This window comes from Podarcis tiliguerta, assembly GCF_965153285.1.
Source record: "Podarcis tiliguerta genome assembly, chromosome: 13".
In the NCBI taxonomy this organism is placed as follows: Eukaryota; Metazoa; Chordata; class Lepidosauria; order Squamata; family Lacertidae; genus Podarcis; species Podarcis tiliguerta.
This window is the reverse complement of record NC_139546.1, coordinates 18,496,587-18,524,466: the sequence shown is the minus strand read 5'-3', so window position 1 is coordinate 18,524,466 and position 27,880 is coordinate 18,496,587. Positions and strand designations below refer to the sequence as shown.

The following is a 27,880-nucleotide window of genomic DNA, read 5'->3' as shown; positions in this document are numbered from 1 at the left end:
TGGGTCTGCAAGATGGCACAGCACAAGAGAGGGCAGCAAGCGAGGACCATCTGCGCCGGCAGTGATCTGGCAACGTGAACACTCGACTTTATCAAAGGCCTTCACAGCTGTGGTGCAAAAAGGGACTCCAAACAAAATCACACACACAAAATCACACGCGTTATATTGGGCGGATTCCAAACTAAAAAAAGAAAAGACACAAGAGACAAGCCGGCGCCTGGGCGCTGGGCGTTTCAATATTGCAGCAGCACCCTCTGGCGCCACCCAGGGCAGCAGGAGAAACCAGAAGGGGACCCCTGCCTCCCTTGCGCGGCCTGGCAGTTGGAGCTGGCAACCGAAAGCAACGAACGGGAGTTCCAGCAAGAGAGGGCAAGCGGTGGCGGCCATTACGGCTTCTTCAGCTTGCCTTCCTTCACCAATCGGTCGTTGAGCTGGCACAGCTGCCGGAGGAAGCCATCGTTGGGGCCGATCTCCCGCTTCTGCCGGACGATGCTGACGGCGCTCTTGACATCCATGTTCTGCCGCAGCATGAGGTAAGCGATGACCAGTGTCGGCGAGCGGCTGTAGCCTTCGCGGCAGTGGACAAACACCCGGCCTAAGAGAAGAAGAAGAAGAAAAGTTTGGATTTGATATCCCACTTTATCACTACCCGAAGGAGTCTCAAAGCGGCTAACATTCTCCTTTCCCTTCCTCCCCCACAACAAACACTCTGTGAGGTGAGTGGGGCTGAGAGACTTCAGATAAGCGTGACTGGCCCAAGGTCATCCAACAGCTGCATGTGGAGGAGCGGAGACGCGAACCCAGTTCACCAGATTACGAGTCTACAGTGGTACCTCGGGTTAAGTACTTAATTTGTTCTGGAGGTCCGTACTTAAACTGAAACTGTTCTTAACCTGAAGCACCACTTTAGCTAATGGGGCCTCCTGCTGCTGCCGCACCACCGGAGCACGATTTTTGTTCTTATCCTGAAGCAAAGTTCTTAACCTGAAGCACTATTTCTGAGTTAGCGGAGTCTGTAACCTGAAGTGTATGTAACCCAAGGTACCACTGTATCGCTCTTCACACTGACGGGGAAGATGAAAAGAGAAAAGCCGGTGTAGTCAGGATATGTGACAACTGGGGGCTCATGGAAGCTATATGCAAGTGTGTGTGTGTGTGCGTGTGCGTGTGTGTGTGAGAGAGAGAGAGAGAGAGAGAGAGTGTGTGTAAAATGGAGTCCTTATGCAAAGGGGGAACACACAGAATCACAGAATTGTAGAGCTGAAAGGGGCCACGAGAATCATCTAGTCCCACCTGCTGCAATGCAGGAATCTTTTGGCCCAATGTGGGGCTCGAACCCACGACCCTGAGATTAGCAAGCTGCAAAAGAAAATGGGGTGAGGAGAGACAGAAGAGAGATTCTGAAGGGAGGTGACCATCTGCCACCCACCATTTTGATAGGGTATCAGAGGAAGCTGTCTTACACCGAGTCCTACCATTGGTCCATCGAGTGCAGTACTGTCTATCTACATTGGCTGTTGTGGGCAGGTTGGACACAGAGGAAAGGTGGGGGCAACCAACTGAGGAACCCCCAAGGGAAGAAGGCTCAAAGCCCGGGGAGTGGTGGTGGGATGACCATGAGTGGTCAGAGGGAGCAGGCTCGGAGAAGGAGGTGTCAGAAGCTGGAGAGGGAACAGGGCTTGGTGAGAAGGGAGAGTCTGTGGCAGAGAGAAGTCCAGAAGCAGAAGAAGAGTGGGATGAGGGAGGCCAAGAGGCAGAGATGAGTCAGGCTGCTGAGTCATGAGCGTCTCCCTTTCCTGCTGCAACAAGCTCACTCTCACAGAACCAGAAGAGGCATGAAGAGGGTAGAGGAGAAGTTAGCATCACTCAGGCACAGTCTCAGATTGCTTGGGAAGGACCTCTGGGAGGAGGGGACTTAGGCAACTGTGGGAAGGTGGGTCAAGACCTACCGAGAAGAGTTGTGGGACTCATTAGGTAAATAAATAAAGGTAAAGGGACCCCTGACTGTTAGGTCCAGTCGCGGGTGACTCTGGGGTTGCGGCACTCATTTCGCTTTGTTGGCCGAGGGAGCTTCCGGGTCATGTGGCCAGCATGACTAAGCTGCTTCTGGCGAACCAGAGCAGTGCACGGAAACGCCGTTTACCTTCCTGCTGGAGTGGTACCTATTTATCTACTTGAACTTTGACGTGCTTTCGAACTGCTAGGTTGGCAGGAGCAGGGACCGAACAACGGGAGCTCACCCCGTCGCGGGGATTCGAACCGCCGACCTTCTGATCGGCAAGTCCTAGGCTCTGTGGTTTAACCCACAGTGCCACCCGCGTCCCTTTCAGGACAGGAATACATCCCTATAAAACCTGATTATGAACTGAGACTGGGATAGGTTTTCCTCATTACAAGAAGGTGTTAGGACTGTTTGGCTTTTGGGGAAGAAAGAAAAAAAAGCAGCCGCGCTTGGCCAGGTTTGTGCATTTACATATTAACTTTTCTATTTATACTTTTTCTTTTCTTTTTTGCAAGCTGCTCTGGGTTCTCGCTGCGGATGAGCAGAATAGCAACGCTTAAATAGCAAGAACAAATGACAAGAATTCCAACACTCCAGGGAACTCTCACTCGCCCACAGGGCCCAACTGGCTTTCTTTGTTCGGGAAACAAAATCTCCTTCGAGGTGCGGGAAAAGGACAAACTGTCCAGGCTGTCGCTATTTTCGGGTGGGATCCAGTTACGAAATTGCCCGAAGAGGAGGGCTTGAGAAGCTTTGCCTCCGGGGGAACGAGAGCAAACCACATGTGGGCCGCACAGGAACACGTTAAGCCACGAAAAGGGGGGTAGGACTAGATGACCATTGGGGTCCCTTCCAAATCTATAATTATGAGATTCTATGAGTCTTGTGTCCCCTTGAAGACTACGATGGCATAAATCTTTCCTGGAAACTAGCTCACAAAACCTTATGCCACAAGCCAGCCCCCCCCCCTCCCCTTTCTGGTTCCCTCCAGATTCTCACATTGTTTCAGAAGGCAAAAAAGTTGTTAGATTCGCTTTAAAATGTGAACACAATCAAATTTCTAACCCAGGGGCCAGCAAACGTTTTCAGCAGGGGCTGGTCCACTGTCCTTCAGACCTTGGGGGGGGGGGACTATATTTTTGGGGGGAAATGAACAAATTCCTATGCCCCACAAATAACCCAGAGATGCATTTTAAATAAAAGCACACATTCTACTCATGTAAAAACACCAGGCAGGCCTCACAAATAACCCAGAGATGCATTTTAAATAAAAGGGCACATTCTACTCATGTAAAAACCAGGCAGGCCTCACAAATAACTCAGAGATGCATTTTAAATAAAAGGACACATTCTACTCACGTAAAAACACCAGGCAGGCCCCACAAATAATCCAGAGATGCATTTAAAATAAAAGGGCATATTCTACTCATGTAAAAACACGCTGATTCCCGGACCATCCGTAGGCCGGATTTAGAAGGCGATTGGGCCGGATGCGGCCTCCAGGCCTTAGTTTGCCTACCCCTGTTCTAACCCAAACCTAACAGGGAGAAAGGAATGCTGAAGGTTAGCAGATGCCAGTGCCAGTTTGGAAGAACTCTGTATGTAGAGGAGGTGCCCACTGAGCTGCCCGGGGACTTGAAAACAGCTGCGCCGCGGATTCAAAATATGAATGAATCAGCAACAGCGGATTTAAACAGGCTGTCAAACCACAAGCAGTTGAAAGCCAAGGCCCGACTCTTCACTTCGTAAGAACCTAAGTGGGCCTTCTCGGTGGTGGCGCCCGCCCTGTGGAACACCCTCCCATCAGATGTCAAAGAAATAAACAACTACCTGACTTATAGAAGACATCTGAAGGCAGCCCTGTTTAGGGAAGTTTTTAATGTTTGGTGTTTTAAATATTCTGTTGGGAGCTGGCCAGAGTGGCTGGGGAAACCCAGCCAGATGGGCAGGATATAAATAATAAATTATTAATTGATGATGAAGATGATGATCAAGCAGCCAATGGCCCATTGAGTCCAGTGTACTGGTATAAGCCAGATACTTATATGGGAAGCCTTGAAGCAGGATTTGAGCAGAAGAGTTGTCTCCCCTCCTGTGGTTTCCAGCGATTGTCATTCAGAAGAAGCATTGCTGCTCCCGCCTGCACAACCCAGCTCAAATATATAAAAGCACAGAATCCACCATCAATCTGAAAGCGATCCTCAGCCAGCAGACAAAAGCTGTACTCCCGGCGAGAATAATGGGGTATACTTCACATGTTTCTCCTGCTAATCCTCCCACGCTGCCGCTGATTCCCTTCAATTCATGTCCCTTAAATTCCGCACAACACACACATACCGTATTTTGTGCCCTATAAGACTCACTTTTTCCCTCCTAAAAAGTAAGAGGAAATGTGTGTGCGTCGTATGGAGCGAATGCAGGCTGCACAGCTATCCCAGAAGCCAGAACAGTAAGAGGGATCGCTGTGCAGAGATTCAGAATATTTTTTTTCTTGTTTTCCTCCTCCAAAAACTAGGTGTGTCTTATGGTCTGGTGCGCCTTATAGAGCGAAAAATACGGTACATCCTGGAGATGAGAATGATCACAAAAATCCAGATTGACAAGGGACTAAGAGGCCACTGATCCGGACCAGCCATTCGCAAACTGGTGTCCTCCTGTTTTTAGACTTACAACTCCCTGATGCAGCAAGCAGGACACCGGATTGGTTCAGACTCTCCAGCCTGCCCTCCTTTGCGCTCAAGGCTACCATGCAACGCAAAGAGCAACCAAACGCATCTGTAAGCAGGGGACAGGGAAATAGCAAGGGAGGGCCATGGTGTAGCTTGGCCCGCACAACGCAGCAGAATGCAGTTCAGCAGGACAAGCAGTCCATTCCCCATAGCGGAGGAACAGGTTCTTGCAGCTGCGACAGGTGACACTCTCACCATCTTTCTGTGCCAACGCCTTCTCGATGAAATCGGCGGCTTCCTCAAAGTAGCGGCTGAGGTTGAACTCCTGGGTGTCATTGGCCTTGATGCCGTGATAAGTGATGCCTGTGCCTTCGTAGAACTCGGCATTGGTGTTCACGTGCATGAAAGACTTGCCTTCTGCCGCGTTCAGGATGTGGGTGATGCCCAGGCGTTGCAGGCGCATAACATTCTTGGCTATGAACCTGTAACGGGAAGATTGAGTCATGTCATTCATAAACGTGTGTCTGTGTGTGTGTGTGTGTGTGTAATTTTTATTACATTTTCTGTTTTACATTTTAGAACATTCACTTAAAGAACCTTAAAATATCAATGTCAGGGAACTGCCATCAGTGCCGGAGGGAGAGAGCAAAATCCAGAGGGATTCCGGAGAGCGTCCCGGGATTGGGAGAGGCAGCCCATCTTCTGGGGAAGAGAATCAGCGTAGCACCAGTGGAGAAGGGGGGCAGATGGGGGAAGCAGCGAGGCGGTCCCATGACTCCTTGCCGGGGACCAGCAGGGAGAGTAGAGGTCCTCCGCTGCCTACGCCCTCCTTGCGCAGAAGGCTTTCGCGCAGAGAGAGTAGGAGAAGACTAGGCGTCAAAGAGCTTCTTTGCTGGAAGAAGTTTAAGAAACGCCCACTGACGGATTCTGCCAGCGATTGAGACAGCCACGGGTGAGTGGCTGTCCGGACAGAAAAGGTTCACTCAGGCAATCCAGCCAGGTGTTTGCACCGGCTTACGCACGAGCAACCCCTAGAACCATTACAATCAATGACTTCCCTTCCTCTCTTTCCACGGTTCATTTTGCACAACATAAATACCTGCGTATTTTATACAAGCTAACCATTCAGTTGGGACGCGGGTGGTGCTGTGGGTTAAAGCCTCAGCACCTAGGACTTGCCGATCGAAAGGTCGGTGGTTCGAATCCCCGCTGCGGGGTGCGCTCCCGTCGTTTGTCCCAGCGCTTGCCAACCTAGCAGTTCGAAAGCACTCCCAGGTGCAAGTAGATAAATAGGGACCGCTTACTAGCGGGAAGATAAACGGCGTTCCGTGTGCTGCGCTGGCTCGCCAGATGCAGCTTGTCACGCTGGCCACGTGACCCAGAAGTGTCTTCGGACAGCGCTGGCTCCCGGCCTTTAGAGTGAGATGAGCGCACAACCCTAGAGTCTGGCAAGACTGGCCCGTACGGGCAGGGGTACCTTTACCTTTACCTTTAACCATTCAGTATTCCATTATTACATCCATCAAAACTTATTTACACTGTTGAATTTATCTTAATGCTGCCAGTGTTTTCAAACAAACAAAACTGTCCTCCGTATATTCAAATAAACATTTCCCAATCTTCTGTAAACGTACGCTCTTCTTCTCTTATCTATATATGTTAGGTCCGCAAGCTGCACATGTTCCATCAGTTTAAGTTGCTAATATTCTTTAGTTGGGACTTTGCTCGTTTTTCATTTTTGGGTCAATGAAACATGACCCGCAGTAGTGGCATACATAAATAACCTTTTCCGACACCTGGGAATTTCCATCTGAGTTATCCCCAACAAAAAGGACTCTGGGGCTTGTTTTTTTAAAAAATATATATTTGTAAAATATGCAGGGATTTATGATATGTAAGCGATACGGGTGGCGCTATGGGTTAAACCACAGATCCTAGGGCTTGCCGATCAGAAGGTCGGCAGTTCAAATCCCCGCAACGGAGTGAGCTCCCGTTGCTCAGTCCCTGCTCCTGCCCACCTAGCAGTTCGAAAGCATGTCAAAGTGTAAGTAGATAAATAGGTACCACTCCAGCGGGAAGGTAAACAGCGTTTCCGTGCGCTGCTCTGGTTCGCCAGAAACGGCTTAGTCATGCTGGCCACATGACCTGGAAGCTGTACGCCGGCTCCCTTGGCCAGTAAAGCGAGATAAGCGCCGCAACCCCAGAGTCGGCCACGGCTGGACCTAATGGTCAGGGGTCCCTTTATCTTTACTAACCGTTTGAACTGAGCCATTGGCCTGTCTAAAAGGTCTTGATCCACAAACCCCATAGAGGACAACGCACACTTTTTGTGCTGAAAACAGTTCTGGAGAAGGGCGGTCAGGGGTAGGGGGAGAGAAGAGACCTTTCTTGCAGCCCCCAGAGAGGGCCATAAACTCCTGCCTGCTCTAAATCTGGAGCTCATCCTAGCAAGCCTTGTAACATTACTCCAGCCTCCAGATCAACATTACCCTCTACAGAATATTGCACTAGCAAAGAGAGAGACTGCTTGTCACCAGTGAGAGAAATGTCAGAAACCTCTTGGTATAAAAAGACTGGCTTATGGGACAGAAGATTTGCCACAGAGTAGAAAATTCAGAACTGTGGCCAAGGAGAATATCTTGCACGACCAATACATTGTGAACACACACAAAAAGCCAAGGTAGCCAATGAATTATAGAAATCTATTACCTAAACAAAAATTTGAAACGATTTTTTTTTTAAATTGATCAGAGCCCAGTGGCCAATAGATTCATCTTCATATGCAAAGGCCCTGAACAAACTGGATATAAAAATCAATTAAAATAAAATAACATGTGCAGTTGCATGAAACAAATATTTCCCCAAAGCCAATTATCTGCAGCCAGATGAGTTTCGACTAATCCATCTTCTTTAGTGGCAGATAAAGAATGCCAAACACCAGCAAGGGCAGGAACCCAGAAGGAAGATATAATCATATTTAGGCTAGGCCACGATTGCAATGGCAAAATTCCAAAGCAAAAGATGTAGACCGGGGTCAGCAAACTTTTTCAGCAGGGAGCCGGTCCACTGTCCCTCAGACCTTGTGGGGGGCCGGACTATATTTTGAAGTGGGGGAAAATGAACGAATTCCTACGCCCCACAAATAACCCAGAGATGCATTTTAAATAAAAGGACACATTCTACTCATGTAAAAACACGCTGATTACCGTACCGTCTGCTGGCCAGATTTAGAAGGTGATTGGGCCGGATTCGGCCCCCGGGCCTTAGTTTGCCTACCCATGATATAGACCTTGTAGTCTTCAAAAAGAAGAACTGGTCAACCCCTGCCCCCCGAAAACTTGCTTTCACATAGAATCATAGACTTCGTAGAGTTGGAAGGGGCCATAAGGGTCATGTAGTCCACCCCACTGAAATGCAGGGATCTTTCGCCCAACGTGGGGTTCGAACCCACAACCCTGAGATTAAGAGCCTCATGCTCTACTGACTGTGCTATCTCCCAGGTGTAAAACACCATTGTGTGGTTTACAGCAGCCCTGCGACGTAGTGTGGTATTAAACCTCTACTGCAGGACTCAGCTATGTTAGTATTTTTTAATGCATTATACCACTGTGACATCAGACGGGACTTTGATCCTTCAGCAACATGAATTCCTGTTATGAGCTTTACAACGCGTTTCCCTGAAATGTTGTGGATTTTTTATATGTCTAGATCCAGCCACAGGCTCAGCCAAAGCTGAGAGAATGCAGTAACGCTGCAATGTTGTCCCTTGAGCTTATCTCTCAACATTGTAGGTTGGGCTGAGAGTCTACAGTGGTACCTCGGGTTAAGAACTTAATTCGTTCCTGCTGCTGCCGCGCCGCGTGATTTCTGTTCTCATCCTGAAGCAAAGTTCTTAACCCGAGGTACTATTTGTGGGTTAGCGGAGTCTGTAACCTGAAGCATATGTAACCCGAGGTACCACTGTAGCAATCATAATTTCTTACTTATTTATAGCATTTTTGTTTCCATTGTGTAGATTCAACCACAGTTTGTAGATCATTATTATTATACATTTGGGAGGTTTACGTCAATAATCAAGTAACAATGCACGAACAAGTGTGTGGCAGCAGTGCATCTACTGCACAAAAACAAAAGGGCCTGAGAAGACCCTTTGGGTTGTTCCTTAGGACCATAAAAGGGTAAAGGGACCCCTGACCATTAGGTCCAGTCGTGGCCGACACTGAGGTTGCGGCGCTCATCTCGCTTTATTGGCCAAGGGTGTCGGTGTACAGCTTCCGGGTCATGTGGCCAGCATGACTAAGCCGCTTCTGGAGAACCAGAGCAGCGCACAGAAACGCTATTTACCTTCCCGCCGGAGAGGTACCTATTTATCTACTTGCACTTTGACGTGCTTTCAAACTGCTAGGTTGGCAGGAGCTGGGACCGAGCAACGGGAGCTCACCCCGTCGAGGGGATTCGACCACCAACCTTCTGATCAGCAAGCCCTAGGCTCTCTAGTTTAACCCACAACGCCACCCGCGTCCCTCCTTAGGACCATACATAGGAGCAAAAGTGTTGAGGCATCCTCAATTACACCTTCATCTAACCTTCAGATTTTAATTAACACTCCTTGCTCCCGTCTTCCCTGGACCATTTACCTATTTTTTCTTTCCTTTTTCTTTTTGCAGACGCTGCAATTCTGCATCCTGAATTTCTAGTTCAGAGCAGTCTGACCTTTTACTTCGACTTGTATTAAAATGCACAGAGTTCATTGGTGCCCTGCTTAGTTAGCACTCCTGTATCAATGACCTTGTCAGCATTTGTACCAATCAATGTCTTCTTCAAACTTCTTCTTCAATGACTTAAAAAACAACAACAAACATTTCTTCCTGATTTTAAATACATAAAGATAGAGGAAACTGGATCTGCACTACTGAGAATCGCCAATGTATTTCATCAAATTCTCTCTTTTCTTAACTGAGAGACAGTGGTCCACCACTGAGCTGAAAGGCCTGGGTTCAAGTTCCCTCCTCTGCCAAGTACTCACTGTGTGAGCTTAGGAAAATCAACAAGGTCACCTCAAATGTAAATCTAACTCACAGACATCATGCCAAAGAATAGTTAACCATGGTTTGGAGCAATGTTTGACTTGACAAACCATGGTTTTCAACCTACCAGCAAACCATAATCAGAAACCATGGTCTGGAGTGAGTTTGCAAACCACAGCATGTGTGTTGTTGTTGTTGTTGTTGTTGTTGTCGTCATTATTTTTATTAATAAAATTTTTATACAGTGGTACCTTGGAAGTTGAACGGAATCTGTTCCGGAAGTCTGTTCCACTACCATAACATTCGGAAACCAAGGCACGGCTTCTGATTGGATGTAGGAAGCTCCTGCAGCCAATCAGAAGTTGCGGAAGCCGCGTCGGATGTTCGGGTTCCAAAGAACGTTCGAAAACCGGAACAATCACTTCCGGTTTTCGAACGTTCGGGAGCCGAAACGTACATGTACCAAGGCGTAAGAGTTCCGAAGTATGACTGTACTACCTTTCATCCAAGGATCGCATAGCAGTTTACAATATAAAAACACAAAAATGCATACCACCATAACAAACAGAAACACCTCCCTCCAGTCTAAAATGCCATAGATTGCTTAATTAGCCAAAGGCCTGGAAGATGAGAAACAAAGATGCCAAACGTGTTTTGCATGTTGTCAGACTCAACAAACCAAAGGGCTGTTGATCTGCCTTGAGGCTGATGCAACAAGAAACTGGAATACTAATCAAGATGATCACGGAAAACAGGCAAGTAGCCTAAAAATGGTTTGCCTGTACATTTCCATGCTCAAACTAGGGTTTGGGTTATTAACTAGTTAGCAGTATGCAAACCACAGTTGGACATGGCGTCGGGTTATTGTTAGAAAGACACAAAACATTTCAAAGTGCTTTGGAAATTAAAGGTAAAAGGTAAAGGTACCCCTGCCCGTACGGGCCAGTCTTGACAGACTCTAGGGTTGTGCGCCCATCTCACTCAAGAGGCCGGGGGCCAGCGCTGTCCAGAGACACTTCCGGGTCACGTGGCCAGTGTGACATCGCTGCTCTGGCGAGCCAGAGCCGCACATGGAAACGCCGTTTACCTTCCCGCTAGTAAGCGGTCCCTATTTATCTACTTGCACCCGGGAGTGCTTTCGAACTGCTAGGTTGGCAGGCGCTGGGACCGAACAACGGGAGCGCACCCCGCCGCGGGAATTCGAACCGCCAACCTTTCGATCGGCAAGCCCTAGGCGCTGAGGCTTTTACCCACAGCGCCACCTGCGTCCCCTTGGGAATTAAAAGAGCAATGTAAAATCATATGCGGCAATTATGTCCTGAGGGTGCCAGGATTTAAGAGCACGTGAACTTAAAAGTATTTGCCTACCCACGGCTTCCAACACCGTACACATAAGACCAGACCTTGCGCAGCCATTATGACCTCTGGGTCTTTGCCAGGGGTGGGGAGCCTGTGACCCCAAAATATTGTTTGACTCCAGCTGGACCCCAATCTGGAGGGCCTCGCACCCTATGTGCTCACAGACAGGGATTAATATATCCCCATTCGCATAAAGGTACACAGCGCCAGCCGAGGAAGCCATTCCTTCTTTTACAGCCACAACTGCCAACGCCTCAAGGTAATTACAGGATCTTAAGGGATAATCAATCCCTATTCAAGTAGAAGCTTGGCAAGTAGAAGCCTGAAGGGGGCAAGCTGGTGCCAAGGGCAATTTCCCAAATCGGGCACCTAGGGACGTTAATCATTCCCCCTTGGACACTGCATGGGCTCGCGCTGCCAGAGTTAAGTGGCCGAAAGCCCATTGACATCGATGGGCTTAGAAATGCTGACTCTGCAAAAGAGAGGTATGCTGTCTCACAATAGGGACAGGTCCCCCCAGTGGCGTAGCCTGGGTTGTCAGCACCCGGGGCAAGGCAAGTAATTTGCGCCCCCTAACCCGGGGCAAGGCAAGTAAATTGCCCCCCCCGCTGCACTGTCCCTCCCTCAGATAGTCCCTCGCTCTCTCTCTGCACCGTACCGCACGCCTGGCACCCTCCCCTCCACAGTGGGCGGTGACCCGGCGGCTCGGATCGGATTCGCACAGCCAGCACTGCAGTAGGAGAGAGTGAGTGAGCCAGGTAGGGGCAGAGAGCTGCGAGTGTGAGCGCGCCCCCCCCCCCAGATGTTGCGCCCGGTGCGGCCGGCCCCCCCTGCACCCCCCCCACGCTACGCCACTGGGTCCCCCTTCTGGTCAATTACAGTTATGCTTCCTACAACTGGCATAAGTGACAATGGCCGGAGTGTTAGAAACTCATATATAAGCTTGCAAAAACGGAACTCCACAGCGTCGCCTAGTGTCACAGTGTTATAATGCATATATATGACGCATATAAAGTGCTTTTTCTTTGCCAATGTAGCTGAGTCCGATGTCTGACATAAGGATGGAACTGTGTAGAGGCATTGGCTGGCTTCACAGTTTTCCCCACATTGTGATTTTTGCATAGCACACACATCATGATTCGCGATATATTGTGTCAGAGAACTGCCATCAGCTCAGAGGCGAGAGGTGGAAGGGCAGTTGTGTTACAGAGAGCCTCCGAAGATCTTGCGAAGTAGTTCTTCCTCTGGCGAGGAGGGAAGCCACACCTCCAGTGGGGAAGGGGCGCAGGGATCAGAAGATGCTAGGGAGAGCCTCAACACCGAGCCTGAGCAAAGCGGAGGGGAGGCGAGTCCCCCTTTGCCAGCGCCCATTCTGCGCAGTAGTCTTCGGCGCAGAGAAAGTTGGGGGTCACATAGCTGTTACGCTGGGGAAGGTATAAGGACCGACCACTCCCAGATTCTGCTAGCGACTGAGCAGACATGGACTTGCGACGCTCTGCACTGTAAATAGTTTGTACAGATAATAAAGCCTGAAAAAGACAGGTTGGAGTCTTGCCTGTTTGCTCCAGAGCAACCACATCAGCACCTGACATATTGCCAGGTCAAAAATCATGAAACCCGTATCGCAATATGGACTTCAAACCGGTTTTGGACAATATATTGATATATCTCCCAGCCCAAAACATATAAATCCATACGTACAAATCCTGTGTTCATATAAATATTGCCAGACATTTCTGGATGGCGGATTTAGGGCTAGGTTAGATTTGATCTGTGGCTAAACCTGCAGCCTACGAGCTTCAGCAGCTCAGTTCAAAAGGTTTGGTGGTTCTTTAGTTTAGATTCCTGTATTGCAGGGAGTTGGTTGACCCTCAGGGTCCCTTCCAACGCCACAAATCTACGATTTTACGACGTTTGCCTTTGGTTGAATTGGAATAGCCATTCACAGGGCACCCCAGCAAGTACTAAAAATGGAGAGCTAAACTGAGGCCTACGCCTGCAGCGGAACGAGGCGGGAAAGCTCTGAGGTGATGGAATGAGCAGGGGAGCAGCCATTTTGAAATGCAACCCCCTGCAATGTAAAAAGCTCCCTGACAGCAGAAGGATGGACGAGAAAAGCAAAGTTCTAGTCAGCCTCTTATCTGCTCTGCTGATTTTCTTCTTGTAACAAGTTTTTGTTTGGTTTAAAATAAAATACAAATGTAGGCGAGCATTCATTTCCCTTTGCGATCTGAAGAAGTACATTCCATCTTGTCACTTCAGGATTTTTCATCCCGCTGTATGTATGGATCCAGGCCTTAACTCATACCCTCCAACATTTCTCCAATGGAAATAGGGACGTCCCATTCAATAACAATAATATTAAGAATGATGATGATGATTTATAGCCTACCCACCTGACTGGGTTGCCCCAGCCACTCTGGGTGGCTTCCAACCTATATAAAACTGAAATTAAAAAATGAAACATAAAAAAAAACTTCCTTATACAAGGCTGCCTTCTAAAGGTTGTATTTCCTTGGCTCCAGGGGGTCGCATAACTCCGTACCCTCTGACATTTCTCCGATAGAAATAGGGACGTCCTAAGCTAAAATCGGGACATTCTGGGATCAAATCAGAAACTGGGGTGGCTTTTGTAAATCTGGAGCTGTCCCTGTAAAATAGGGGCACCTGGAAGGTCTGATAAACTTACGAGGGAAACCATGAGTCGTTTTCAGGCTCCGGATTGCAGAAAAATAAAACCTGCCTTCTTACTACAGTAAGCCAGCTGGCCTAGAAAATGCCATGATGCTGTTTTGGTATTTACAGGTGACTTTATGAGAAAAGGCCAAAGCTCAGCACTTAGAGCACACAAATGCAGCAGGTTCCAAAGGCCATCCCAAATTTTAAAAATCCCAAGAATGAACAGTGAAAGGCTTCTCTTCCTGTAGCCACTGCCGGAGCACTTTCAGAGCATCACTGTTTTTGAGCGGGATTCAATCTGATGCCAGCAAATTTGGGCTGTGCAAATATGGCATATCTGGAGGCCCTTGCACAGCAAACCCACTTTCCCAAAGGATTGGACCTTTTGCAAATAATGAGAGGGGAAACATCCTTGCTTGACGCAACGCCAGCTAACCTTCCCACAAATAAATCAGAGGTCATTTGGAAGTGGCCCCGGTCAGTGAGAGAGAGAGAGAAAATACTTAGCTGGGCAGCCTAATTTTATGGCTGTGCCTTGCATATAAGCTCATGAGTTTCCAAATATATAAGGCGGCAACACACCCAAACCTGCTTGCTTTCCGGAAAAACCGGGCTGCAAGGAAGGAAGATGGTGCTGGAAGAAGGTGAAAAGGGGGCTTATTTTAGGGCAGAAACAAGAAACCAACTCCCATCAGCCCCAGCCATCATTCCCAATGGTTAGGGATGATGTAAATTGAAGTCCAATTACAGCTGCGTTATTGATGACTTGAAAGGTTGGGAGGGAGCATAACTCAGTTGGTTACAGAATGGTGCTGATAACACCAAGGTTGCAGGTTCGATTCCTGTATAGGACAGCTGCGTTGCAGGGGGTTGAACTAGATGATCCTCAGGGCCCCTCCCAATTCTACAATTCTGTGATAGTTACGTCTTACCAGTCTCTGCAGCCACAGCGGGTTCTGTGATTCTCCAGCAGTTTGGTTCCACCCCCCACCCCCCCGAAAGGCACACATCATTGTCTCTCGAAACAGACAGATGCCCTAAAGTTTCCCCTCCATAGACGTGCACAGAAAGACTGGGGCCAATTCCTACCCTATTAAAAGTGTTTAATGGGACCTGCAAATCTTTACCATCTTCCAAAAGTTAAGAGCAAAGAGCAGGTTGCAAAGCCCTGACGGAAGCCAAGGTACACGCCAGCCAACAAAGCTTTCTCATACAATTTACAGATACGAGGAAGGCAGAAGTCAGGGTTTTTGAAACATCACTTGTAGAAACATCCCAGTGCTTAGTCCTATGGAGATGCGGAGGCAGCCGCTAGTGCAACAAACAGAGTTTAACTTCCTGGAACAAGATGTCAAAATGGTTTACCAGCCGCCAAAACTATCACTGAAGTTTGGTTACTTGCACTCAACCTGTTCCAAAGATCTCTCCTTTGCACTCACAAAACGGAAGTATACCTGTTTTTATTTGGCAGATTGTGGACTTGGTTTTTCCCACCAGTTAAAGTACAGGGCTTCCCCCCAAAGAATACTGGGAATTATTGTTTCTTAAGGATACTGGGAATTATGGCTCTGTGAGGGAGGAGCTACAGTTCCCAGGATTCTTGGCAGCCACAGAATGCATATCTCTCAACATGACATGACCAAATCTCAGGGTTGAACACATTTGCGCAACTATGATTTATGTCAGGGGTTCAGGATTTATGGGGGGGGGGCAGACGGGCCAGAGCCAAGCTATCTGTGAAGTGATGGGTCAGTTGGTTCACTATTTTTATTTATTTACTTGATGGCAGGGGGGGAGCTGCCCTCATGGGTTGAACAGAAGGTCCAGTCTTCAATCCCTGGCATTTCGAGTATCTGAATGATTGCAGGAGTTGGAAAAGGCTGAACCTGAGACCCTGGATAGCTGCTGCCAGTCCGAGTAGACAATATGGGTGCAGATAAGACCAAGTGCCTCTCAAATCAGCTTCATATATTTGTACGCAGCAAATTTAGCGTCCCAGAGGTCTCTCGCCTCTCCTTTGCCCTCCATTGGTCTGGCAGGGGCCTGGGTTCCAATCACCTGCAGGCATTTGGACAAGCGGCAATCACTTGCCTTCAGTCCCCCAAACTTTACCATGGGAGCACCAGCAGCCCTCCAACCCAGAGGGCAATGAACACTTAGCTGCCCCACAGCCCTAAGAAGAGGTTCAACTATACGCACGATGACGGCAACAAAACCTGTCAACTGTAATAAATACCAGGCGGGAGAGGGAGGGGTGGAGGTCCCTAGCCCTGTTACTGGAATTAGGGACCTTCCCCTCCCCGCAGTAGGAGAAGGACTCATTCTCTGCCCCCCACCCCTTGCATCCCACCCCCACCAGCAACGTCCTCCCCGTTTTCCAGCCCACCCCGCCGTCCTCAACCTGTCCCCCCCGCCCTCGCCCCAATTTTCATCTTTCGCTCTTTCCCAGGCCTACAGACAGCCTCATGGATTGGGGTAGGGTGTTCTTGCTTCCCCCCCCCAACCGAGGAGGGGAGGGCGCTGGCGAGGTGGGGGTGGGGGCTTGAGGTTTGGGGGAGAAACTCACGCGTTGCCCACGTGGATCCGGGGCGCCACCTCGTTGCTGTGCGCGCTGGGGAGGCTGTAGCAGCCGCTGCCGTTGGCCAGCAGGTCGTTGAGCTCTTCCACCGAAATCTGGAACTCTGACATGGCTCGCTCGCCCCGCCGCTATGGGCAGGGCTGCCTCCCCGCTCCTTTCCCCGGGCCCGGCCTGATAGGAGGGGCCGCGATCAGCTGGTGCGCGCCGGGCAACTCCCAGCGCCAGGCCGGGAGGAAGCGGACGAGTTCGTGCGCCCTGGGCGCACCGCCAGGAAAGCGCGGCCGCCCCCAGGACCCGTTTCCACCGGCCACCTCCCTCCCTTAGGCCATCGAGAGAGCGCCCAGTTGCTCCATTAAGGAGTCACCGATTTGCACCGCAATCACACACACGGGCCAAAATAGCTTTCCTTCCGTTTTTGTTTTTTACTCCGGATCCGTTAAATCTTGGTGTTTGTGGTTTAAAGCTACAGGTGCCCTCCTGAATTCGAGGTGTGCGGGACAGGGATGGGTTCTATTTCTCTCGGCAGGAGCGAAAATACCCCAACTGTTCCGCCTTGAGACAGCTTCTCATGCTCCGGAGGCGACTTGGGCCTCTTGCTGGCCCGGCTCCGAATCAAAGCTTAGATATATGACGACCTTCCCCTGCTCCGGATCTCTTTTGTGCGGGTAAGGTGGAGGATATCCCGCTTTTGAGCCCCTTCTCTGCGCCAACGCGTGGCTGTTAGTCCCAAGAGAACCCTTGCCTTCTCGATTTCTACAGGAGCAATCAATACGAAATTCAGTCTGGGCTTTTACCCGCCGTGGAAGCCAGGCAATGGATCTCAGTGGTTTAAAATACGTTTAGGATCTCAGCCTGAAGATGGGATCCTTTGCACTCATACGTGGGTCCAAACCCTGTAGGAGTCAGTGCTATTTCTGCGAAAACTGCTGGTGCATAAAAAAAATCAGGCACAGCACTTCTTTGATCCCCTATAGCGGAGCTGGGGAACCTGTGGCCTTACCGATGCTGTTGGACTCCAACTCCCATCAGCCTCCGCCAGCAACGTGGCCCATTGTCAGGGGATGATGGGAGTTGCAGTCCAGCAATATCTAGAGGTCCACAGGTCTGGGCACACTGCGCTATACGTAGCAGGGCAGATTTCACAGGTATATTGGCAGGTTAAACCGTGATGCTGAAAGTGGGCTTGGGGACTGAGTGGGCTTGGGGACTGAGCACCACACTCTAAACCAGTGGTCAGCAAACTTTTTCAGCAGAGGGCCAGTCCACTGTCCCTCAGACCTTGTGGGGGGCTGGACTATATGGGGGGGGGGGGACAAGCGAATTCCTAAGCCCCACAAATAACCCAGAGATGATGCATTTTAAATAAAACACACATTCTACTCATGTAAAAACACCAGGCAGGCCCCACAAATAACCCAGAGATGCAGTGTAAAGAAAAGGACACATTCTACTCATGTAAAAACATGCTGATTCCTGGACCGTCTGCGGGTCCAATTGAGAAGGTGTTTGGGCCGCATCCAGCCCGCAGGCCTTAGGTTGTCTACCCATGCTCTAACCAACTGAGCTACCCTGTCTGGGAAGCCTGAATGTTGTGCCTTTTTTCCCTTACCACTGATCAAGCAGAGCCCAGTTTTCAGATTTGGAGGCAAGACTTGAGACACCTATTTTTAGAAACCAGTCGCTGCCACAAACTAACCTCATGCAGCTCTCTAGTGCATAATGTGCACCTTGCCTAAGGAAGGGGTGGTGGTGGCGACCTATATTTATTCTGACTCCTCCTCCTCCTCCTCTCTCCTTCCAGTGTTTCTGGCTCAGATGTTGGGCGGGCCGCCCTTGTTTTGCTCCTGCCAAATTCCTTGCTCCGTCTGGCAACAGATCTCGCCATGGCGCGAGAAGACGCTGGGTCACTGCCCATCCTGAAGCTACTCTTGGTCGGAGACAGCGGAGTAGGAAAATCCAGGTGCATGGGAAGTGGGGGAGGGGAGGCTCACTGAGGGGGCTCGGGAGAAACTGCTCCAGTTGGAGAGAGAGAGAAAGAAAGAGACAGAGAGAGAAGCAAGTCCCAGTATGTCTCCGCAACTCACCTCTTTCTCCTTGTCTCCTCCCACAGCCTTCTGCTGAGATTCACTGAGGATCAGTTTGAGCCCTACTTGAACCCAACCATTGGTGAGCATCAACTGGCTACCCCTGTTCTCTAGAAGGAGAGGGGGGGTGGAACCTGCCCTCTATGTTGTGGGCATTTGGGTTCCCCTCCATTCCTCCTTGGAAGCCCAGGATTCAAATGTCACCATCTCTTAATGGGAGCCAGTGTGGTGTAGTGGTTAAGAGTGGTAGTCTCGTAATCTGGGGAACCGGGTTCGATTCCCCGCTCCTCCACATGCAGCTGCTGGGTGACCTTGGGCTAGTCACACTTCTTTGAAGTCTCTCAGCCCCACTCACCTCACAGAGTGTTTGTTGTGGGGGAGGAAGGGAAAGGAGAATGTTAGCCGCTTTGAGACTCCTGAAGGGGAGTGAAAGGCGGGATATCAAATCCAAACTCTTCTTACTCTTCTTCTTAACACAGGTCCTGTCCGCAGCTCCTGGCTTCCCTGTCCCCAAAGAACCTTGGGAACTGTAGTTTACCCACCACAGAGTTGCAATTCTCAGCACCCTAAACAAACTAGCATTCCCAGGATATTATTTTTTTCCAGAGGAAGACAGACGTGGGGTGCGACTGTGCTTGACAGTCTCAATGAGCGGCCTTAGCCAAGCTGCTGTGAGCTCAGCTCCAGCCTTCTATCTTCTGTACAGAATCATAGAGTTGGAAGGGACAGCCAGGGTCATCTAGTCCAACCCCCACAATGCAGCAATCCTGTCCCTGGGTGTAGGTGTAAAAATAGTGTCCTGCTTTAACAGAGATGTTGCGGGTTCTTCATTCATTCATAATGTTTATTTATTGATAATATTTATAATTTTTCAAAGGGTTGTGGCTCAGTTGCCAGAGCATCTGTGTGCAGAAAGTTCCCCAGGTTCCATTTTGGGCACCTCCTGGTAGGGCAGAAAGAAACTCCTGCCTGAAATCCTGGGGAGCTGCTGCCAGCCTGTGTAGACATTACTGAGCTAGACGGACCAAGTCTGTGACTTGATCGATATAAGGCAGCTTCCTATGTTTAAGTGTATATTTATTATGTTTCTGTTCTGCCCTTCCTCCTTCAAGCGGCCTACGTGGAACTCCCCACACACAAAGCACACCTCCTTTTATCCTCACAACAACCCTGCGAGGTGGAGAACAAGTGGCCCAGAGGCACCCAGCAACAGCTTCCAGGGACTGGGGAGTGGGATTTGAACCCTGGGCTCCCCAAATCACATCACGCAACTTGAGTTGCTGCAACATCATGGCAAATATAGGCAGGCCAGGTGAAAATCAAGTGCGGGCTTCTAGCCTATGCACGCTGGAACACTAAATGTACAGTGGTACCTCGGGTTAAGTACTTAATTCGTTCCGGAGGTCCGTTCTTAACCTGAAACTGTTCCTAACCTGAGGTACCACTTTAGCTAGTGGGGCCTCCCGCTGCCGTCACGCGATTTCTGTTCTCACCCTGAAGCAAAGTTCTTAACCCGAGGTACTATTTCTGGGTTAGCGGAGTCTGTAACCTGAAGCGTATGTAACCCGAGGTACCACTGTAAAGCCAAACTGTTTAGAAACAAAGATATTGGAACAACCACTATTTTGGAAGCTCCTCTTTCTTTCATATTTTATAATAATATTTTATTATTTTTAGGAAGTTAGATTAGCCTCAACCAGAGCCAGGGCCTTCTCAACTCTGGCTCCAGCCTGGTGGAATGCTCTGTCTCATGAGACGAGGGCCCTGCGGGATCTGATTTCTTTCCACAGGGCCTGTAAGACAGAGTTATTCCACCTGGCCTTTGGCTTAGAATCAGTTTGATTGTCTCCCCCTCTTTCTTTTTCCTTTCTCCTCCTATGAAGAGATTGCACCCTAATGTTTTAATGTTGTACCTTAATCTTTTAAATTGTATTTTAATGAACTTGTTTTTATTATTGGTTGTTAGCCGCCCTGAGCCCGGTCTTGGCTGGGGAGGGCGGGGTATTATTATTGTTGTTGTTGTTGTTGTTGTTGTTATTTTCCAAATAGAAAGTTACATTTGCTACTCAACGAATAACTTTTTATACAGACTAGAAATGGTTTCCAGCCTCCTTTAAAAGATTCTGAATTTGTATCTTATCAGTGCCATCTATTCTGCCATCTCTGCATTCACCATTTCCCAAGACTTTCACCAACTGTTCTTCCTCGGAGGGAGTTCTCTCCTCCTTCCATTTCTGCACATGGAGAACCGCATATTACATAAATACCGTTGAGGCATCTCTTTCTGAAAGCAAAGCCACATTTACTAATCTGGCTCTGCGCAGAGTTTGAATGCGATTGTGCGGCGCTGGGGAGAATTTGTGCGTGTTCAGCAGCGATCGGCTGCTGCATACAGTGGTACCTCGGGTTACATACGCTTCAGGTTACATATGCTTCAGGTTACAGACTCCGCTAACCCAGAAATAGTGCTTCAGGTTAAGAACTTTGCTTCAGGATAAGAACAGAAATTGTGCTACGGCGGCAGCGGGAGGCCCCTTTAGCTAAAGTGCTGCTTCAGGTTAAGAACAGTTTCAGGTTAAGAACGGACCTCCGGAATGAATTAAATACTTAACCTGAGGTACCACTGTACTTTGTTCCAGTTCTGGCCCTGGACCAGCTCGATCCATTTTGCCACTCATTTTGCTCCTCAGCGATGGCAAAGGGCACTCTGGGATTGTACGCTGCCTTACTGGCGCCCTAAATGCTCTCCTGCCCCAGGCCACCACCTGACTTGCAAGTCCAGGCACGGAGACTCAAATAGAGCTGGGCCTACCAGCATTAACCAGCCTCTCTATGTGGATAATACAAGGACAGGGAATCTCCTCCTGTGGGCCTCTTTCCTTCATAGGTGAAATATATTCAGAGTCGCAAAGTGATTTCATGCTCTTTATTCAGCTCATAGTGGTGAGGAGGAATGAATGGAAGTCCCCTCAAAGTATCTGCTTTATATACATTATTTACACAATGGGCTGCCCATGATTGGCTAATTCCGGAATTCTACTGTAAGCCAATCAGGTTGTGGATTCACTTCTATCTGGAGCATGATTGGGTGGTTCCTGCCAACCAATCATACTGCTGCATTGTTCTAGGACCAATCAGACCGCTGCATTCTGAATCCTATTGTTCTAGGACCAATCAGACTGCTGCAGTTTGGATCCTATTCAACTCAGTACATAACAATAGGCCATCTTCCAGGCGCCGCATATCAGTGGGGCGGGGGTGGGGGGGTTGGAAAAGCTTCTCCATCCAAACAAGCAAGAGGCCCCCTCACATTTATCTGTTTGAACAATTTATTTCGATTTCCTCCTGTCGGAATTGCTATGCCTGCCACGCAGCATCCGAAAAGCCCTCTCCAAAAACAGGTGGGTCTGTTCTGACTCTCCTCTTTCTCTCCCCAGGGGTTGATTTCAAAGTGAAGAAGATGGTGCTTGGTGACTTTCCCGTGCAACTCGCAATATGGGTAAATAGTGTCTTTTCTCTCCGTTGCAAACCAGGCTGCTGGTACTTATTTTCCCCCCTTCCCATTTGGTGCTGAAGTGACTTCAAAGCAGTCCATTACAATCTATTGCAGCCCCTCTAGAATTTGTCACACGCGCAGACATACACACGAATTTGTAAACCGGTCTGTGCTTGGCTACCCAGAGCTCAAATACATGGCCTTTTGCACACCTTTTCAAACAAGTGCTTGGGAGAGGATCCCTAACTTGGCAGAGGGAAAGACAGAGAGAGACACACTCACACACAGAGAGAGGGAGGACCTGAAATATAGGATAAGCGTTATCAATACAGGACATGGCAGCCATTTTATTTTCTGCACACATGGAGCATGTTTTCTTTTCTAGTGAAAAATACAGTAGTACCTTGGGTTACATACGCTTCAGGTTACATACACTTCAGGTTGCAGACTCCGCTAACCCAGAAATATTACCTCGGGTTAAGAACTTTGCTTCAGGATGAGAACAGAAATTGCGTGGCAGCAGCAGGAGACCTCATTAGCTAAAGTGGTGCCTCAGGTTAAGAACAGTTTCAGGTTAAGAACGGACCTCCGGAACAAATTAAGTTCTTAACCCGAGGTACCACTGTAAAGAAAGGCTTGGGTTTGTTTGTTTGTTTGTTTGATTGATTGATTGATTTAAAAATGGCTTTGAGAAAAAGTGAGACATTTTGTGAGTGTAGTTCTACCTTCTAAGAAAGCAGAGCAGCAGCCATATCCTGACTAGGGTGCTAAAACTATTCGTGCTTGTACCAATACCCCAATATAAGACTGCTGGGTCTGCTCTCCAGCAGAGTGCTTGTTTTTCAGAGCTGTGACACCTCAAAGCACTGAGCAGAAGCACTTTCATGTCAAGGGAAAAGCAGGGGGTCTGTATTTTGCGTGAGGGATTCAAGCGCATATCAGAACTTTGGGGTTGTGCATTTTAAGTGGATTAAAGGGTTCTGTCACCCCAGGGCAACAGATCCACATTTATTTATTTTTTAAAGACTTTTTATGTTTTGTAAAGTGATGAAGGACTGAAAGTCCTCACCTCCGCAGCAACTAGTGGAGCTATTTTTCAGAAATCCCCCAAAGTTGTTGAGCTTGTTTTTAGCCAACTTTCTGAGGAACAGGCAGTGGCTCCTCCGTCCTGCAGCACACATATTACATATTGCCCAGCAACCCCTGTACCACCCTGCAGACCCCCATGATGCCCAGTGCGCCCTGCCCCTTCCTTCCTCCGCTACTGTCTCCGGAGCTTTTCCCATGCAATCAGAGACTACGCCTGTGTGAAACCAAACTCTCCTCTGCCCTTTTCATGCCTCTACTGATTTTGGGAGACTAAGAGGGAGGGGAGACGCTTGTGACACTTCACTAGCCTGACTCATCTCTGCTTCTTGGCCTCCCTCCTCTCCTGTAGATTCAGATTCTCTGCCAGAGACTCTTCCTGCTCACTAAACCCTGTTACCTCTTCAGCTTCTGACATCTCTTCCCAGCCTTCTCTCTCCTTGTTGTTCCACCACCACTCCTCGGGCTCTGAGCCCTCTTGGGGCTTCCCCAGTTAGTTCCTCCCACCATTCCTCTGCTTCCAACCAGTCTCATGACATATCCCCAGGCCCTGTTTCCCTGGGATGTCCCTATGGAAGGCAATTGGGTCCTGGGGCTGGCAGTGGCGGGTGTGTGTGTGGAGCTATTAGTTTATCATTATATTTACGTTGGTGCTAGGTAAAAGTAAAGGGACCCCTGACCATTAGGTCCAGTCGTGGCTGACTCTGGGGTTGCGGCGCTCATCTCGCTTTATTGGCCGAGGGAGCCGGCATACAGCTTCCAGGTCATGTGGCCAGCATGACTAAGCCGCTTCTGGCGAACCAGAGCAGCGCACGGAAACGCCGTTTACCTTCCCGTCGGAGTGGTACCTATTTAGCTACTTGCACTTTGATGTGCTTTCGAACTGCTAGTTTGGCAAGAGCAGGGACAGAGCAACGGGAGCTCACCCTGTCATGGGGATTCGAACCGCTGACCTTCTGATCGGGAAGTCCTAGGCTCTGTGATTTAACCCACAGCGCCACCCACGTCCCTTACGTTGGTGCTACAGAGCTTTAAATGGTCTCTTTGTTCTAAACACCTTTGTTTCCCTTTCCGTAGGACACGGCAGGGCAGGAGAGATTCCGGACTTTGACTCCGAGCTATTACCGAGGTGCTCAAGGTATAATTTTAGGTACGTGGCAGGCATAGCAGGGTTGTAATTAGGAAAACTCTGAAGTGAAACGCATTAAGACAGAGGTAGATGGAAGTACACACTTTCCTCTTATGGGTCATGCTGGCACTGGTGGATGTAGAAGAGCAATTAATGCTGCCTCGCGTCCATGCCACTAAATCCAAAGGTTGGCAATGGTTGTTCCCTTGGCAGAGAGCCTCTACTTCTTGAAAAATTTTCAGACATAAAGGCTGAAGGCGTTTCAGCTTGGCTTCCGAGACATTTCCATTTGACATTGGTTTTAGGCCATAGAGTAAATAGCCTTTCCGGCCTTTTCCCAAAGAAAACAGAGAGCCCTCCACCCAGCTGCATTTTCATCTTGCTGAAATATTCTCACAGGTTCCTTTTAAAGTGTATGTCGGGGGGAGTTCCAAAAAGTGATTCAGTCATGCAAGGTTAAAGCTGTTATCACTAACTGCAGCAATAGGTGTGCCCGTGACATTCCCGAAACCGCACTCCTTACAGTGCAGTTTTGTTTATTTAAAGCATTTTTGATCTTCCTTTCAGCCAAAAATACTCCCCAGAGTGGCTTGCAGATCAATAAAACAAAAACCAAACCAAGGCAATCCATACCCTCAGGCTTACAATCTAAAGGGCATGGCACAAAAGGAAAAAGGGATGTGGAGGGAGGAAAAGGATCGTAAGCTAACTCAGAGAAGTCAAAGATGTCACAAAGAGATGAACGGGAACAGGAGAGGCAAAGGTTTTCAAGCGGGCAAAGGTTATTAAGATTGGTGGCCCAGTACGCAGAAAGCCCACATTCACACCATTCACTATGGTACCACTCTGAGCAGTCATGGCTTCCCCCCAAAGAATTCTGGGAGCTGTAGTTTGATAAGGGTGCTGAGAGGTGTTAGGAAGGCCCCCTGTTCCCCTCGCAGAGCTGTTATTCCTAGAGTGGTTTAACAGCCAATCCCTTTTCACAGGGAACTTTGAGAATTGCAGCTCTGCAGAGCAGAATCCCTCAAGCTGATGTCACCAGCTGTTGGAATGATGTCAGCTGACTGACAGGCGAGCGTAATCTGTGGAGTGGACAGCCTCACAGAACCCCCTGATAGGCCAAGACTGGGGGAAACGGCAGCTGCTTCTCCTTCCCGTTTTGCTCTTTTCATGTGAACACAAAATGCACCTGAGTGAGGAAAGACCTGTTTGTTTTTGTCCCTCCTGACCAGTTTATGACGTCACTAAGAGGGAAACTTTTGCGGGACTGGAATGCTGGCTGCAAGAGCTGGATGTTTTCACGAAGAAAAGCGTCGTGAAGATGTTGGTGGGCAACAAAATCGACGAGGTCAGTTGGGAGCTGGGAGCCTGCTCGTTTTATTTATTTGAAAGCATTTATCTTTATTTAAAAAACCCCTAAGCAGTGTACAGCCTGAAGAACAAGCAAGATATCATTAGGACATTAAAACTATCCGCCACAGGGGCAAGTGGAAAGCCATGGGGAATTTGTGTATGGCATTTGTTTCTTAGAATGGTGTTGCTGTTGTTCTGGCTGGCCCCCTTTGATGAGGCACTGCAAAAAAGATCGCATTCACCTTTATTTATTATTATTCCCACACAGTCCGGCCACAACATCCTAAGCCAGGGATGAGGAACATGTAGCCTTGCAGATGTTGCTGGACTTGATCTTTCAGTTCCTGTTTTATTAGTGACATGAATGCTGAAATATACTCGGAGTTGAGAGTGGATTTCATGCTCTTTATTCAGCTCATAGTGGTGAGGAGGAAAAGGGAAGTTCCCCCAGAATGTCTGCTTTATATACATTATTTACACAATGGGCCCCACGTGATTGGCTAATTCCGGGGTTCTCCTGTAGGCCAATCAGGTTGCGGATTCACTTCCCCCTGGAGCTGGATTGGGTGGCTCCTGTGGACCAATCAGACTGCTGCATCCTGGGTCCTATTGTTCTAGGACCAATCAGACTGCTGCATTCTGAATCCTATTGTTCTAGGACCAATCAGACTGCAGCATTTTGGATCCTATTCAACTCAGTACATAACAAATGCTAAAGAAGATGGTGGGCCTAAAGAGCAAGTGTTGCTTCTCCTGGGGCTCTAGATTACAATTGCTCATCATTGAATCATTGAATTGTCAAGTTGGGTGGGACTCCAAGAGCCATCTAGTCCACCCCCTGCAATGCAGGAATCTCCACCAGATCATATGTGACAGGTGGCCACACAACCTCTGCTTTAAAATCTCCCAAGGAAAGAGAGTCCACCAGCTCCCGAGGGAGACCATTCCACTGTCGAACAGCTCTTGCCACCAGAAATTTCTTCCAGATGTTTAGTCAGAATCTCTTCTCTTGCAACTTGAATCCCTTGGTTTGGGTCCTGCTCTCTGGAGCAGGAGAAAACAAGCTTGCCGCATCCTCCATGAAGATGGCTATCATAGTCTCTTCTCCAGGCTAAACATGCCCAGCTCCTTCGACCGTTCCTCATAAGGCTTGGTTTCCAGACCCTTGATCGTCTTGGTCACCCTCCTCTCTGCACGTCCTGGTGTGTCAATATCCTCCTTAAATTGTGGTGCCCAGAACGTATGAAAGCGGGGCTCTGTGCGCAGCAACTAACAAATACTGGAAGAGCTGGAATACAAGAACCCGCTGGGGACGTTTGGCACCCCGCTGCTTCTCGTTTGCTCATCTTGTCATTGCTGACCAAGAACGCCTGTCCTAGGACTGCAGCCTGATGGGGCTTTTCTGCTTCCGGGTCCACAAGAGGGTCAGGGGAGAAAATACCAAGAGATGCAAATGTTTCATCGGAGAGATGGAGGAGGAGAGCAGGTGCAGAGAGAGACCTGTGGTGGTGCAAGGAGGAAAAAATACGGGGTTATTTGAGAAATGGGGATGCAGGAAGGAAGAAACCAGAGGAAGTGCCTGAGAGTCGGAGGCACACAGAGGACTGTGGTTGTGCAGAGAGGATGATGTCCAGTGGAAAAAAGAGGGAGAGTTTTGAGGGGGAGCTTTTGCTCTGGGCTGCAGAGAGAACACAAGGAGGCTGTTTGAGAATGGATAGGTTCCACCGTTGCCAAACACTTCCCCATGGGAAATAGTTGAATTGTGCGCCTCTAATTTAAAAGACTCAGGGACGCGGGTGGCGCTGTGGGTTAAACCACAGAGCCTAGGACTTGCTGATCAGAAGGTCAGCAGTTCGAATCCCCCGACGGGGTGAGCGCCCATTGTTCGGCCCCAGTTCCTGCCCACCTAGCAGTTCGAAAGCACGTCAAAGTGCAAGTAGATAAATAGGTACCGCTCCGGCGGGAAGGTAAACAGCGTTTTCGTGTGCTGTTCTGGTTCGCCAGAAGCGGCTTAGTCATTCTGGCCACATGACCTGGAAGCTGTACGCCGGCTCCCTCGACCAGTAAAGCGAGATGAGCGCCGCAACCCCAGAGTCGGCCACGACTGGACCTAATGGTCAGGGGTCCCTTTACCCTTTACCTAATTTAAAAGAGGCCACGCGCATTTCGGGTCTGCTGATGGTTAATGCAGGCTACCTGCAGGCCCTGGTATAGGACTGATGTGCAGGCCCCGTTAATGGCTAGAGCAAAAGGATTCATGAGGCTGTCAGCAATGGCTTCCACTCCCAGCCTCTCTGCATCCTTCCAGAGCCTTGTCCCAGCTTGCAAGGGTTGGTCTCTTTGCTCCTGTTGTTGTTGCCTGCCTGTGCCTCCTACGCTTTGCCAGAGGCACCAGCTGACTCAATACCCCATCTTCCT

The 27,880-nt window shown here is 49.0% G+C and overlaps 2 protein-coding genes across 6 annotated transcripts in view; one reads left to right on the top strand and one right to left on the bottom strand.

Annotated features, from left to right (window-relative positions):
- Positions 1–147: 147 nt before the first annotated feature.
- Positions 148–16,784, bottom strand: DUSP3 (dual specificity phosphatase 3). The gene is made up of 3 exons (XM_083408367.1): positions 16,303–16,784; positions 4,927–5,153; positions 148–595 (listed from the first exon to the last, which is right to left on the bottom strand). Exons 1-3 carry the CDS (start codon positions 16,422–16,424, stop codon positions 387–389), a joined length of 558 nt encoding a protein of 185 aa, XP_083264493.1. The 5' UTR covers positions 16,425–16,784; the 3' UTR covers positions 148–386.
- Positions 15,922–27,880, top strand: part of LOC310661837 (uncharacterized protein) — a 44,572-nt gene continuing 32,613 nt past the window's right edge. For 4 of the 5 annotated variants that reach the window (XM_083408354.1, XM_083408353.1, XM_083408350.1 and 1 more), the window contains exons 1-7: positions 15,922–15,961; positions 16,778–16,979; positions 18,116–18,274; positions 18,425–18,480; positions 21,836–21,897; positions 24,058–24,130; positions 25,342–25,457. In XM_083408354.1, coding sequence (XP_083264480.1) covers positions 15,937–15,961; positions 16,778–16,979; positions 18,116–18,274; positions 18,425–18,480; positions 21,836–21,897; positions 24,058–24,130; positions 25,342–25,457 — 693 coding nt within the window. In that variant the 5' untranslated portion in view covers positions 15,922–15,936. Of the gene's footprint in view, positions 15,962–16,146; positions 16,212–16,777; positions 16,980–18,115; positions 18,275–18,424; positions 18,481–21,835; positions 21,898–24,057; positions 24,131–25,341; positions 25,458–27,880 lie in introns of those variants that run through there. The other variant, XM_083408351.1, reaches the window with a different exon arrangement.

What these genes read in the sequence shown, in the direction of transcription:
- DUSP3 (XM_083408367.1), bottom strand. Translation starts at nt 16,424, where the DNA reads ATGTCAGAGTTCCAGATTTCGGTGGAAGAGCTCAACGACCTGCTGGCC. An exon ending in CGGATCCACGTGGGCAACGC is followed by an intron (nt 5,154 to 16,302) that starts GTGAGTTTCTCC and finishes TTCCCGTTACAG; the next exon opens with GTTCATAGCCAAGAATGTTA. An exon ending in GGCGTTGGCACAGAAAGATG is followed by an intron (nt 596 to 4,926) that starts GTGAGAGTGTCA and finishes TTCTTCTCTTAG; the next exon opens with GCCGGGTGTTTGTCCACTGC.